This window comes from Pinus tabuliformis, chromosome 3_2 (assembly GCF_031772625.1).
Source record: "Pinus tabuliformis cultivar Carrire ecotype Pingquan chromosome 3_2, CPIR1, whole genome shotgun sequence".
Lineage (NCBI taxonomy): Eukaryota > Viridiplantae > Streptophyta > Pinopsida > Pinales > Pinaceae > Pinus > Pinus tabuliformis.
In genome coordinates, this window is record NC_142302.1 from 618,866,399 (window position 1) to 618,882,605 (window position 16,207).

The 16,207-nt window shown below is 36.8% G+C and overlaps 1 protein-coding gene across 1 annotated transcript in view; it reads right to left on the minus strand.

Moving 5' to 3' along the window:
• LOC149182120 (Small GTP-binding protein) overlaps positions 1 to 16,207 on the minus strand; it is a 188,200-nt gene that overhangs the window by 98,104 nt on the left and 73,889 nt on the right. Inside the window, exons 3-4 of the mRNA XM_089416765.1 lie at positions 5,448 to 5,604; positions 5,150 to 5,204 (exon numbers count right to left, since the gene is read on the minus strand). Coding sequence (XP_089272891.1) covers positions 5,150 to 5,204; positions 5,448 to 5,604 — 212 coding nt within the window. The remainder of the gene's footprint in view (positions 1 to 5,149; positions 5,205 to 5,447; positions 5,605 to 16,207) is intronic.

The window sequence follows — 16,207 nt, forward strand, 5'->3', positions numbered from 1 at the left end:
GAGCCACTACATCAAAGAAAATTAGCAGTGTTTGTTGATTTGGGGTAGCATCGGATGTGCTCTAGCCATGAAAATTGGTGGATAGGCTAAAGCACATGAGATCTCCAAAACCCAGAAATGGTTTGGTGAAATTCTACCCGGTGAAGGAGATATTAAAATAATTAATATTTTTAATGGGTTCCTAAGTTTAAACTAAGGAAAATAAAAATATTAATGGGTATTAAAATAAAACTGGGTTAAAAGGTTCTAAAGGACATGGATCAAGCCAAATCTAATCTTAGCCAGTGATTAGAGATGTAATCTCGGTCGTTGAAGACTCAACAGAAAAAGTATAAGAGGAGGCTTGAGGGTCAATTGGAGAGACACTAGAGTGATCAGTCAGTTCGATTTTCTAGAGCGAGGTTTGCTAAGAGAAATCGAACCAGTGATCAGAGTTGCAGCGAGGGGCAGTGAGTACAAGGCAGAGAGGTAGAGATAGTGTTGGAAGACCGGCGCAAAGGCAGACGCAGAGTGAGAAGGAGCCACGCAGAGGCCAGCAGTGACTGTGTAAAGGCTAGAAGGGCCTACGTCACCCACGCAGAGACTGCAGAAGTGACGCAAAGGGCCAGAGAGGCTATGCAGAGCCTCAGAGGGCTAATGCAGAGGGTTTCAGGCTGACGCAGTGCTTCAGATTGTGCTGGAGAGGATTTCGTGGGGCAGACTTTCAGAATATCTGCTTCCGAAGAGAGGTATTACTGCCAGATTATTTATCTCTGCCGAGTGAGCTAGTTTAGCACCCAGTGTACTCAAGAAAAGTTGCTTAATAATAAAACCCTCAGAACTACTGCACTGGTTTTCCCAAGTTGGGTTTTTCCGGGGACGATTGTCCAAAAATAACGGTGTCCCTTGTGTGTTTGTCTATTTCTTTCAGTTGTTGATCTGTAGATGGTTGAGACTATATTGTGTTTATTTCAGTGTTTATATGGTTAAATAACTTGTTAGTAATTAAACAAGTAGGTGAAATAAACCAGAGAATACAAATAAAATTTCTAATGGGTAATACTTAGAATTTCAACAGTGTCCTCACTACCACCATCCTGCTATCACTTGTTGGGAGATAGAGAGCACTGGAAGTCTAATTTTTGAAACTTCTCTGAACCACCCCAAGTGGATCATTTTGTTTATTGAGGAGACCTTTTTGTTTTGAAAATCTATTATCTCTTACTACGAAGTTCCCTGGAGAAGAGTCCTTCTCATTTGTCTAGAAGGGCTTCCCCATTGTGATTTCATTAATAAAAAAACTTTTTTAGGGGAGCTTGGAATTTCATTCCAAAGGATCCTTTTCTCCTTATTTGAATCTACTAACATACTAACTCACTTTTGCTTACTAACTTGCTCTTTTGCACTTTCATTCTAACTCCATTGCATTGCATCCTAAAATCTAATTCTTCTAATCACATCTCTTAACTTGCATATCTAATTTACTTGGTTAAGTGCACTGAGATACTTATTGTCTTGCTTCATTTACATTTAAAGATTTTTAAGTAATCTCTCAAAATCATTGTTAGCAATCTCATTTTCCATCTAATAATTATAAGTTTCTCTATATTTCTCTACTTGTTCAATTGTCTAATAAGTAAAGAAAATCTTGAAGAACATTGTTAATCTAAGGCATTTGAGACATTACTCTAAATCTAATTGCATCTTTAATTGCTTCATTGAGTTATCATTGTTCCATTGATCATTGTACAAGCTAAACATTGTTCTAAGTGATCATTAATATCTTGTGGATTAGCATTTCTTTGTTGGAACATTGATATCGTTGAAGCATTGCATCTTGCATTTTAAATCTAGTTGTGCATCCTTAAAATTAACCTCCAAGCATAAACTTGGTTGTATAGAAATTCTTAGGGCCACTTTCTTCATCTAATTTGAGAAGTTAAACCCTCATCCACGATTAACACAGGTGACCTTGCAGTTGTCAGGGCCACAATCCCTACAATGTCGAAGGCTCTTGGGTAGTTAGAAGCAAGGAGAGGTATCATTAATAAAGCCCTAGCTTTCTTCCCCGGACCTTCTCTCTACAACTTGTGTTTGTGACTAACTTCAAAACAATTGAGAAGAAGGATTCATCTAGATTAGGCATTTAACTAAAAGTAACCAAGATCTTGCATTCCACCTAGTTTAGTTTTGCATTCCATCTTTCTAACGTTTCATCTCTTCTGACATAACTATCATTGTGGGCATTATATCTTCCTTGTTATATTGTGTCATTGACCTATAGTACTATACTCATCTTTGATTATATTGCTCATTGTCTATTTACATTGTCATTTTTATCTTGAGCATTTTCTTGAAAGTACAAGTTATTTCTGTTGTGCAAGTTATTTTTTTCTGCTCATATTTGATATTGTGTCATTTCTAACATTTCTTGCAGCATTGTTGTTATTGTAACTTGAGTACCTATATATTTGCAAGTACTTTTATTTTACATTTGAGCATTGATTAAGGCACGGGTTCATCAAACTTGTATCTTGTATATGCCTGATTGATCTTAATTTGTCATGTCCCTTCCCAAATGGATTTGTAACAGGTTTTGATCTCTCCACAATTTTTGTATAAAATTTTGATAAGTAAAGAACCCAAGCAATTTTGACTTAGGGACTTAGGAGAAATGAAGGCTGGATTAAATTGCTAGTGGAAGGTGGGGGCCACCCACGTGGGAAAATGCATTGGGCACTTGGGCAATTCGAATTGCCTTGGAGGGGAAATCGTATGACTTGTGGAGGGGCCCACATGGGGGAAAAGGAGGCCCACGAAGTTATAAGGAGGAAGAGCTCCTCAATTGAGCATTCATTCATACTTGCACATCGAACTCACTTGTATGTTTGCTCGAGCTGCTTAGCCGAGTCAACTGGCTATTTAGCCATGAGTCTCTCAAGCGGGAGATTCAACCTTACCTTCGGGGGACTACGAGTGCCACCCTAGGAAGGCATTTTTAGATTACCTTGAGGAGCACCGAGGAAGAATTGTGGCCATTACACTCAACGCACAGACCAGCAAAGCATATTTTTTGGCTACGCAGAGAGGGGAACACACAGTTGTGATAAGAGGTTCATCTAGGCAGCACTTGCCAAAGAAACTTGGAGAGTTGAAGTACATCAGGAGACCAGCTTTTGGGAGGAGTTTTGGAGCAGGTGGGTGTTGTATTTGAGCAGTTCGAAAGCCGGCCTTGGAGGACTGCGCAGAGGTCCAGACTGGGTTCACGTGGGTATTGAGGGAGAGAGCTACAACGCTGGGACCAAATTGGAGAAAGGTGGAAATTCATAAGGGATAGCATCTCAATGATTTGGGGCAGATTTGGAGAGCTTTCCCAGCACATTTTAGATAGGCCAAGTTTGCCAGCTTGAGGAGGAGGACGTGCTCCTTGGGGGTCGATTTTCAGGGATCTAAACTAGGCCAAACCCTTCCTGGGTTTTGGTTGAGGATCTGGGAGCTGAAGTTTCATAATTTTCTGAGCAAGGGAAGCAGGGGTTTCAGCACATCCTTTCCAATAGACAGCGCAGTTTCTGGGCAGCGTGGATCACTTCTAGAGCAACATTTGGGCAGCCCTCAGATCATCATTTGCTCACCTAGGTTTTGTCACGTTTGTCCTTGGAGACAAGCCCAAGAGCACCATTCCATTCACTGTTGTATTTGCCCCATGATGATTTAATAAAATGGCTCAGAAGTTCTTTATTTCCAGTGTTTTCATGGGTGTTTAGTGATTGCATCTCATTTTTGGATGTTGGTTTGTCTGTTTGCTTTGTTTATCACTGAATTTCCTAGTTAGGAACATTACATAATTGCACTTATCTGAACAAACATTGCTCATAATTTCTCATGTTTGCTCTAATTAACAACCAAGTTACTCTAATAATAATTTGCCTTGCCCTTAAAGTCTCCTAGAACTTCTTGTTCCAACAAGTTTTCCCCTTTCATCTACCCTTAAGGACTACCCCCCTTAACTTAGCTAGGAGAAAGTCTAAACGGAGTGAATAGGGATTAGAGTGACAACCCATGTTCTGAGCATTGCGCCTCAGGCATACACTTTAAGCGATAACACAACCCATAAGCAAAATGGTACAGAAACAGAAGCTATCCATAAACCAGAACAACAGAAAAAAGTGGCACACAAAGAGGATGGGAAGAGTTCATGTTTCAGAAGGTTCAGATTTGGACAAAGAACTCCCACTGAAGATAACCAGAAGCAATTTAGCAATGATTCCAGTCGACCCCAACTAAGGGAGATAGCTGAAGGTCGAAAAAGAGAAAGGCACAAAAATAAGTCAAGTGATTACTATCACACTTAACTCCACAAGTTTCTAGCCCCAAGGGTTAGCTCAATTGGTCGAATACATGTTAAAGCATCTTTTCTATTGAGAGGTCACGGGTTCAATTTTCACGACACTCTCGGGGTTAGGCTCTGTGGTTGAGCCAGCAGGAACTGATATCTTCAGGTGGATGTGCCTGGTACGAATATTTTGTGGAGGTCGTGGTCACCGATCTCCAATCTCTAGGGTCTATGAACAACATAGAACAAAAAACAAAAAACAATCACAGGTTTCTGTTATTTTTTTCAGTTCTTAAATTTTTTCCTATGCACACAAGCCGAGAGGCTGCTGTTACTGAATGTGGTTAGCATCTACAAAATGTAATTTTGTTGATTTTCTTAAAAAGTTGAATAAAATTACGGTTTTTTCCCCTTGGAAGAAAAACAAAATCCATGCAGAAGTTGTATAACAATAGCTGAAGCTATGCCCTCTGTTAGAAGAGCAATTGTGCCCAATGCCAAACCAACAATTAGATCACAGCTTCAAAACAATCAATCAATTTGTAAAAATTCATTGACTGATATTTGAAATTTAATAATGTACATCCAGATGCATCAAATTTGAATGCTTCTCTGTTACATATTCAAATTCATCAGATCAGCTCATAATAAATATTTGTAATCATATTCAAATGCATAAACGATGATAAGGAATTATGTTGCCTAAGAGTTACCAATGAAAATTGGAATGCCTAAAATAGAGTGAACCTAATTAGATGAACTATCACATCTGGTTATGAATTCCATTGCAGCAAAACACTAGAAAAAAGAAACAGCAAAGGGATTTAAGAACCCTACTTGTTCAAGACGCTGAAGAAATACATCCATGTGAAGCAGTCCTAAGAAACCACATCTGTATAAAACATAGATTAAAATTGACTCCTTCACTTTCCCCATCATTTATAACATTATATAGAATACTGACCTTAAAACTTTGTCTACTTATCATCCTCTTTGTACGAAAGAAATCAACAGTGAGAAGATAAACTATAGAGAGTTGAGACCATTAATGACCATTAACAAGAAGCGATATATTACAGAAAACTAGGACAAAAAAAAAACAAAACAAAACAAAAATCTATGGAGGATGATATACCTGAACCCCAAGCCAAGTGCTCCACTGCTCTCCCTTGCGACTAAAACACTAGCATCGTTGCAAGTCAGTTTTTCAATCGCATTGTTCAGATCATCGAAATCTGATCCATCAGCTGGGTAAACTCCGGCAAATACCATATGTTTTGCTGCCTTGAAACCTTGAAAAAGAAAAGGTTGTATTAGAAAAGACTAGCCAACATGAAACCAGCTACCATCACTTTATCATGCATAGAACTAGTAAAACATCATGAATCTTGTTTGTCATCTATGACCATAATATTCCCTAACATACTGGAGAAAGATTATTTGTTCCATGGAGTGAGAAAAAGATCATTCATTATTAGAATTGTAAGAAATAAAATTTGGAAAGTCGAGGAGGATAGTAAAAATGTGTTTATGGCAAAGGAAGTTGACAACAAGGAAGAGTTGAAAGTTGAAGGGAGATGTTAAAGATAGAAACATCAATCTGCAAGTAATTATGTGTAGATTCTGAGTGTAGGTGTAATAAGTAATTGTATTTTTTATTAAAAACTGAATGGTGAGTTACATCCCCTCAGACGGTGTGCCTAAATAGGCATTGATTGGTCATGAGGGTTGATTGGTCATGCCTTTTGACCTTTCACTTACATAATTAATTTTATTAATGTTAATTACTAATCAATTAATTAATTATTATATTATGAATTATTTATTCATAACATTGCCACCCCCTTTAGAGATGCTTTGTCCTCAAAGCATAACCAGAAGGGGTTCCTCTAATTGAACATGTTGCTATGGAGCGACATCTTTGCTTTGATTGGTGAAATCTTCATGAGTATTTGTACCCTCCTTGAAGTTGGTAGAGTTAACACCATATAATTCATAATGGTGTCCTCGCCAGTTAAACTCCATGAATTGTTCTTCAAGGTTTTTACTTTTTAGTATAGCTTCCTAGTTGTATTAACCATTCTGCACCTAGAACTAGATCTATTTCTTTGAGTGGTAGGGCAAATAGATCTTTTTGTAGCTCTAGTTCTTGTATTTGGATTGAAGCATTATGGCATTCTCCTATTTTCTTAAACTTTTGCCTAGTAAAGACAGACATGGTCAGGTCCTTGATTGGGCATACAAAGATAAAGTTGTTTAGCGAGATCAATGTTTATACAATTGAGTACTACCAAAATCTACAAGTATATTGACATTTTTGCCTCTCATGGGTCCTTTGAGCTTTAGGGTTTTAGGGCATAATCTCCTCCTCATGTTTGTTGATGGTGTAATAAGCTTAATGCTCCTCCTTGTAGATTGGTTTCTCTTCCTTTGAAGAAGTGGTGGAACGTATTTCGCAGTTGCGTGTTGTTCTTGATCTTTGGGAGAGTTGCTATTTTCATCATGGTTTTTCCAGTCACATGAAATTGCAGCTAATGACAGTTCCTCGGAATCTGAATCTTCACTGTGTGTGACAGCGATTTCTTCATCATGTTCTTGTACTTCAACTTGCTTCCCATCTACTATTTTATAGTAGCGCAGGGATGTGTCTTCACATTTATGTCCTGGCATCTAGTTTTCTCCACATTTGCGACAATTATTATTCTTTTTTATCTTTTTTTAATTCATTACTTTAAGTGTCTGATTCCTTCTCGAATTCATAAGTATATAGCTTCTTGATAAGGCATCGGTGTCCTGAAGTCCATTTGTCTCCACAATACCTACATTTGTTTGTTTCATTTTTTTTCTAAGTGTTGTTGTTGGCCTTCCTCTTCCTTGAATGGTGACATTTTGAACTTATGCTTTCTCTCAATAATTATTGTTGCATGTCTGCCTTCTTCAATAGTTTTGGGCTTGTACAACTTTAATTCTGCTCGAATATACTCCTTAAGTCCACACTTGTACATTTTTTGTAGTTCTTCGTCGGATAACCCCCTTTGTCTTACAGCGAATACTTCCCACTCATGGGTGTATTCACTTACAGACCTTTTTGTTTGAGGTGAACGAATTTTTCATAAACGTCGTCTTCTTCTTCATCATGGAACCTTTTGAGCAGGGCATCCACAAAAAATTTCCAAACGAACGAACAAGCCTCACATCTGTTGGACCACCATAGGAACCAATCGTATGCTTCAACTTCCAAGTTGTTGGATGCAGTCATGATCTTCTCTTGCTCACCTATTGGTGGGTTTGCTCCAAAAATGGCCTCCATTTTATTTACCCACACAATGGCGCCCCTATGGTCCTTACCATCGTACTTAGGTAATTCCCTTTTAATTTTTTGGTAGTCTCTTTCGGGAAACTTTGTATAGTATTGACTTCCTCGGAACTGTATATGCAGTATTTGTGGGACTTCGTGCATCGACGGAAATTCATGACTTGGAAAAACTTCACCTTCTGGAGTCTTGGGACTTTGTGATGATTCTTGTGTGATTAAGGGATTAAAAGATGGATTGACTCCCATTAGTTGGCTCAGCATTTTCTCAACATTCTCTATTTTTTTGATATCGTTTGCCATTTTGTCTTGAGTAATAATTATCCTATCTTGGTCTTTTCCGAATTCTTCTTGCTTCTTTTCGACATTATCGAGACGTTGACGCATCTTGTCAAGTTCCTCTTGGAATTTCTTGGAATTGCTATCGTCGTTATTACTCCCCATTTTGTTCCTTTTTTTCTTGGTGGAAGAAATTTTTTTTTGAATAATATATATATGAATATTTTATATATAGCCCCATTATATAACTCTTATAGTTTAATTAAATGAACTATACAATACCCAACCAGGAGACGCTTCCAGAGGTTGACCACGGGTTGACCAATCAAACATTTGACAAATGGTATGCTTGATTGACGCGCAACAATATAGTTTGGTCAGGATTGGCAACTGGTGGGAAGGGTGCAACGTATGCACGCGGCTGGCACAGGTGATAGACAATAGAACCAATGGTGATCGAAGCGAATGGAAGGTGCAGTAGGGAGAGCGAACAAAAAGCACAGGTAGCAGACTGTCTGACGGCAGGAATAAAAGAACGCGAGGCAATGGAAATTTTATTGTCGACAGCAAACAGAGTGACCAAGAAATTTAGCCAGGAATCATCATGGTTCAATTGGCACGATAGTGAGGGGTCACAACAGTCAGATACAAGGTTTGATAATGTACAATTGGTTTGATAATGTCTTGAAGGGAGGTGAGCACGTTGATTAGCGGAACCAAACAACAGTCGTGTCGATTGAGGCACTAGAAAACAACAGGTGACAAGCACAGTAGCTATGCGGGTGTGTCGGCCACAGTTCGATGGAAAAATTATCTCGCGGCAGGAACAAGCTCACACGACATGGCAAGGAAACACGATAGTAGTGGAACACGGGATATAGGTCAAATGCGGCACAGTGGTCAAGAATACGCATGGAAGTCACGTCAGAGAATAGGGTGTAGTCACAGTAGGATGGCATGGAACGTAGCAGGACAGGAATGGTAAGGTAGTGAACAAAGAATGGTACAGACTATGCAGCTCTTAACGTCCAAAGATCGATATGGCTCTGATACCACTGTTAAAGACAGAAATGTCAATCTGCAACTAATTATGCGTAGATTCTGAGTGTAAGTGTAATAAGTAATTGTATTTTTTATTAAAACTAAATGGTGAGTTACATCCCCTCAGACGGTGTGCTTAAATAGGCATTGACTAGTCACGATGGTTGATTGGTCATGCCTTTTGACCTTTCACTTACATAATTAATTTTATTAATGTTAATTACTAATCAATTAATTAATTATTATATTATTATTACATTATGAATTATTTATTCGTAACAGGAGAGAAGCAGAAGAGACCAAAAAAATCAAAGAGAGGAAAGGAGAATAGAAAGGAAGAACTGTGATAAAAGATGAAATAAGACAAGTTGAAAAGCTTCTAAAAATGAAAATGAACATTGTAACATTAAGATAATTTTATCAATGTCCAACAAATGACTACAAAAGTAGGTCAATGGGACTTAAAAGATACACCCAGTGTAAATTGAATGTGAGAATGTAAAAGTAACTCCTAGATCAATGCAGCAAATGGATAAAGAACTAAATGTTTAGATAAAAGCTAAATGAATGCTAGCAATAAATATCTAGCCAAATGAAGATATAAAAGAAGATGCAAGTCCAATAAAGCCTCAATGCCAAACAGAGGAAAGGATCTCAAGTTCTATTGGGGATGAAGTTGGTTGTTAAGGAAGAACACAACAAACTCTAAAGAGTGGCTAAAAAATCAAGAAAACACTTTAACGTAGAAAGGGGCAATATCTACAAATATTGCCGATTAGATAGACATGTCTGTAGATGCCATATGTACATATAGAATTATAAACTACGTACTCCGCATGTATTCCTAATATAGTATAGAAATAATAACAAAATCTAACGAGTGGCTAAAAAATGAGGAAAACACTTTAATGTAGAAAGGGGCAATATCTACAAATATTGTTGATTAGATAGACACACCTGTATATGCCATATGTACATACAAAATTATAAACTAAGTACTCCCCATGTATTCCTACTATAAATTGAGCTGAAAAATGAAAAAACACACACACAAACTTTAATGCACAAAGGGGCAATGCATATAAATATTCTTGATTACAAGAACACATCTGTAATGTTGTAGGTACATATAGAATTATTAACTAAATACTCTGATGTATTCCTACTACAAATGGGTGTTCACAGAATCTTCTAAGAATAAATCTGGACTCTGAACATGCATGTGTATCATGATACTTATAACAGCTAAAACATCTGAACAGATAAGGAACAACAAATAGCAAATGTTCAAAAATTATATCTTCCCAGTGTTCCATGTGGATGCGTCCCCTAGGTTGGGGAGCGCTTCCCACATTGCCCATGCTCCGGGGACTAGGGGATGCCTGGGGAAATGTTTGCCCATGCCCCCTTTGGGGGAAACTTAGGAAAATGCATGGGGAAATGTTTCCCTTCTGTGGGGAAGATGTTTCCTCAAAAGGGGAGCATTTGAGCAACCCCCCTCCCCCAAAAGGTGGATGCCTGAGAGCTACCCCCAAATATATTGTCTATCAACCCATGAAAATAGAAAAAAGCGTTAGAGCTTTGACGAGTCTAGGAATTTGGTAATTAATAGTAATATTAAAATTTTAACGTAAAGGGATAGAAAAGGAATGCACATAATGAATTTGCATCAGATGAATTGCTATTATTGGAATTTTATCATTATCATTTTTATACTTTATAATCTTAAAGATGGGGACCCCTATGCTAGGGACCCAATGTCCCTACATACCCCCTGAATTTTCCTAAAATTTGGGGGTGTAGAAAATTTGTGTCTTGTAGCCCACCCTGGTTTCAATTTGTTTTTCTCATCAAGTTTAATGCCCACATCCCATGGTCAATTGTTGATTTAAACATGGACAAAAAATTTCAATAGAAACACTAAAAGGCTACTGCTACTCTTTCACTTTCACTTTCAATCCATAAAAACAATTCACAAGCATGCACACCTTCTCGGTTCTCTGACAATCTTCATTTAGCTTTCAATTCAACATGTCAACAAGTAGTTCATCAAACAAGCTTTATGGACTAAAACTTCTTCATCGTTGATCACACAAGCCTTCACATATTCTTTCTTCATGATCGGGTTCTACTTTCATGCTTTTTCAAGGAAATATATCAACTTCCAATAATCACCAATGGTATCTTTTATTAGCAATAACACTTGTCAAACCAATCAATGTAGAGCTAATCATAGCTCCCTCTTTCCAACTAAGGTGGGTGAACTTCTTCTGAATCAATATTGAATCCATCATATCATCAAGTGATCAACAAATCGTCTCATGACTTCTTGTACCAATTCGTTGCCTTTCCTGCTTCTATAGAGTACACACTTCTGTATATTCTTCATGGAAGTCATGCCATATCCAAAACATTATGAATATCATTATCATAGTTGCCAAATCAATCAGAGTGACCTCTAGTCAAGATGTAGAATATTTCTTGTCAATTTTTGTTGCTAGCTTCCTCTAAGGTCAACAATACTTCCTTCATATACAAGTTCTGCCAATGATGTGTTCAGCTACTAAACCAAGGCTAGTGATGTTGTCATAGAATTTTCAATCAACCATCAAGGAGAGTCTTGGCTTTCCTTCCAACTTTCTATGAGAGAATTATGTTATGCCATTGACTTTCCGCCCATCTGTGTTTCATGCATCATATTTTTCCTTCAACTGTCTCTAAAGATATGATTCCTTTTTCTAGATGTCTAATGTAGAACCTTTTCTAAGATAGACATACTTCTTCTTTTCATGTTGTCATTTAATTGACTTCTTTATGAACGAACTGCTACTTTGACCTTCTTTGAGGATGATGTCCATGAATGATGAGGTTTCTTCTTCCATGCTGCTTCTAGATTACTTTCATACTTCTAGATAGCTTCAATGTTGCTTCCATGTTCTTCTAGTAGAATGGAACTTCTACTACATACTTTTAATTCTTTCATTCAAGTGTTAAACTTTGAAACTTCTATACTACTGCATAATGACCTTGATTCAGGGATAGCTCTGCTTCTATTGAGAATCTTGTAGTTTTACTTGCTATGCGGCTACTTCTAAATCTTCATGTTAAAATTGTAATTGCTACGGTAATTGTAAGATGCTTGATGGCCCAAATTCTTCTATTGTTGCTTGCTAGATGATAAGATCATTGGCTCCAATTGCCTATATAGACTCCATTTCTTCCAATGTTATATGCTTTTTTCCATAATACCATAATTTGCAAATCCCAAGACTCTTCTACAGATGAATTGTAACTGCTACTCTCACTGCCATCTTCTAATAAAAATGAAAACAAACCACTTGCAAACCTAGTAATAGCCAAATCCTTCAATAATATAGGTCCTTATGGTCTTCAATCTTTGGTCTCTTCTCAACTTCTTCATCTTCTACAATGTGAGGTTCACTTCTCTCTTTCCTTTTGTTGTTCTTCTTGTTCTTAGGATCTGTTGACCACTGGAGTGGCACCTAATGATTACATGAAGACTCCATGCCCAAGGATGATCCAGAGGACACTTGTACCATCAGATATCGTCAATCAACAGAGTTTTTAAACTCTACTTCTATGTTCTCATCATCTTTTTTGTACCCAAATTCCACACCCTACGAGGAATTGTAATAAGTGATACTAGTAATGATGAGTTTTGAGTCTGTAACAGCCCTAGGATGTTGGGACTCGATCAACAAATGAGTACACCTTGGAGTGTTTTTTTGTCTGGTTAATTATCCCTTCTTTTTGAGATGCAAATAACTTTCTAGGTTTTTTCATTCACATTTTACCCCAAAACCGGGGTGACGGTTTGAAGGTTGAGCCCTTGATACATCTTAGTGTCTAAAGTCGATGTATATTACCATACTATATCACACAAAAAATTTCGTGGAATTTGGTTAAGTCTAGGTAGTCATTTTTTTATTTTTTAGATTTCTCGCAGGTCAAAAATTGCAAATAAAATTGTATTTAAATTGTAATAAGTGTAGTCTAGAGAAGTTGTATGGGGTATGAGTAATCAAAATTACACCTCTCACCCTCAACTTTCTACTATGACACACTTTGAAGAGTTAATAATGTGTTTTGGACCCTCAAAACCCACTTTTCTTAAATTTAGTGGAAAATCTGGCGATTAATTAAGCCATAAATTAAATAAATGGAGAAAAATAAATATCCACACATGCTAAATGTTGTGGAAATGAGGTGGAAAATTATGGAGGAGTTAAAGTGAAGTCTCAAGGTGATGTGGAATCTTAAAATCAAGGAAAGGACATGTGCTCAAATAAAATCGAATTTCTTGCATTAAATGAAAACGCTGCTTGGAAATTCGAATTTGTGAAGTTAATGCACATTTGGGAGGATTTGGGAGAATATTTGGTGGAGATTTTTGTGGGAGATTGTCCCCACATGGGTTACCACCCATATACACTTGTCATTCCACCATTAATTCGAATTTGGCACATAAGGGAAGAAAAAAATGATGTCCACTTGCCAGAATTTGATTTTTACACTTAACATTGGAGCTCCATTCAACAAATTCGAATTTCTCTTTGGGATTGTCACCTCATGCCACTTGTTTAATCACTTCTACATTGGGATTGGCTCCAATGCCATTTGTCATTGTCATTCTTTATTGGGATTTGCTCCCAATTCTCTATATAATAGAGCCATGGGCTCTCACATTGTATAATATTGTTACTAGCTATTGTGCTTGCGGAAGCGTTGTTGCCTTGTACACTTTCAGAAATATCAATAAAGACTTTGGGGTTTCATTCATGAGGTGTTCCTCCTTTTCGAATGTGATGAATTGTTGAGCATTGGTATAATTCCTTTTACTCATGCTTTGATCTAATTTGCTTCCATATGCTCTTGCAGATTTGTTAATGTAAAGCTATCTTGCATTGACATTTGATTTAGAAGTATGCTCTAGGTATAAAATACTCTAGTTGGTTTTAAATAAATCTCTAGAGTTTCTTATCATTGTTTATTGCTAAATCTATATGGGACTAATTCTTGATTGAAGTTTTGTAGAGGGAACATTTTGTTGGGATTACAGAATCAAGCGTGAGGGGAAGTCTTTGGAGAGACCAACCCACTCTTGATACATTCTTAAAGGAGCTCTCATTTGTTCTTTGAACCTTCATAGTCTTATCTTACAAAGTGGTTTTGCAGGGATTTCGACGCATAGCTTGTACACAAGCCAAGAACTTCTAAATTTAAATCTCTTTTAAAAAAAATTGTACTTCATTTCTCTCATTTGCTATCTAAGAGCTTGAAGATGGCTAAGCAAAGACGAGAGTTTACTCTCATTCTTTAGCTCAGCCTTTTGTAAATTATAATTGTACATATACATTTTATCTTGCTGGTTTTCCCATTAATACTTAACTTATTTTGTAGCCATTGTTTGGATTGTTTACTAACTCTTGTGTGGCAGATTTTGAAAATCAAGTTCCCGCAACATCTAACAAGTGTTTGCAGGACCTTTGGCAAGTGTTGGGAGTTTGATTTCCAAGGATGTCATGAGCCCTTTTGAGGCTTATTTTGGCCAAGTCGAGTTCACTAGAGGGTTGCCCATTTTCCTCTTTAAGCCATGGGCATTTGGAGAAAACTCACACCTTGTTTCTCTTGCATAAGTTTTGTGAAATCTTGTCACTACCTTCTCAAGAAAGGAGGTCCAATGTCCAAGTTTCAAGCAATTATTGTGAGGAATCTCCTTGAATTATAGTTGAGAACTTTAAAGGGCCCTCTTCTCATTGTAATATTAATAAAAGATCTAACTTGCTTGTGGGACCTTGGGATTTCTCCCATGGTATCCTATCTCCCCATTTAGAGAGAGGCTTTTCTTGGGTGGATTGACATTTGCATGGTTTAAGCTTTCATACTTCATTCGCTTACATGCATGCTTTAATTGGGAATTAACACAACCTCACTATCACATTTCATTAAGTTAAAGTTTGTTACAATTTCATTTGAGTTTTGCATTATTTATCTCATTGTTGCTTGAAGCTACAAGCCTACACTTTACTTTGGGCAATTCACCCTTTACATGCAAGCATTTTATATTCTTAACAAACTTTGATTCGTTTCCATTTACCTTCGTAAATTGTTTCATGAGAAGTTGAATACATGCTTCAATTTTATGCTACATTATTATCTTGAATATTGGAGCAATTTATTGTCATTGTCTATTTGAAACAAATTTTACTTTCAAGCAAATTACTTGTATCATTTTAATTCATTGATGAAACACATGCAACACTTGTAAGCTAATTTCATTCCTCCAATTGAAGTTATAATTGCAACTTATGTTGAACACTATTTCATTTTCAAGCACTGCAAATCAATCTCTTTGAAGCATTTGCATGTATCATTATTTTAATTTGAGGAATTAACACAACTTGCATTTCATCTAGGCATTTTAGTGTAGGAAGGCCCCAAGCCTCATTAAAATTTTACCTCCAACATAAGTTGGTTGAAGTAGACATCTTAAGGATCCTCTACTCTTCTATTGACTCCTCACTGTGAGATCCATATCACTAGGCGAAGGTGAGGTCTGAGGATTGAAGAGTCAAATTGTAATCTTGTTGTAGAACTAATTAATAAAATTAACCAAGAGCACTTTCTATTACATTTACTTTGCTTGTCTCTTGATGGTTTGAGTTTTCATATGCAAAGTCTATTCCAAAAGCAAGTATTGCAATCATTTCAAATAAGTGTTTTATTTTCATGTTTCAAGTCTAATTGCATATTGATGTCTTGATTTAGCACTTTCTTTCTTTTACATTTCCAAGTTAATTACTAATTTTTGGGTTTTGGCAAGATATATTTCACATGTTTTGATTTATAAAGTTGATTATCTCAAAAGCATTTTGTATCTTACATATCTTGTGCTAACAATTCCTATTTACATTTCAAGGTTACTTTGTTTTCTCTTTTGAGAGCATTGCATTTTACTTTGAGCAAATATATCTTTAAATTGTTGAGCAAATTCCTTATAAGGCACTGGTTTTATGGCTTTTAATCATATTAATGATTGGCATTGTTATTTCAAGTTGTTCACTTCATATTTGCCCATAAATCCTTAAAAGTAATCCATTTTCACTATAACACTCTCCTAGAAACTCACATCTTTTAACTTAACTTTTCATTGGGGACCACCCCCCTTAGCTAACCTAGGAGATAATCATATTAATGATTGGCATTGTTATTTCAAGTTGTTCACTTCATATTTGCCCATA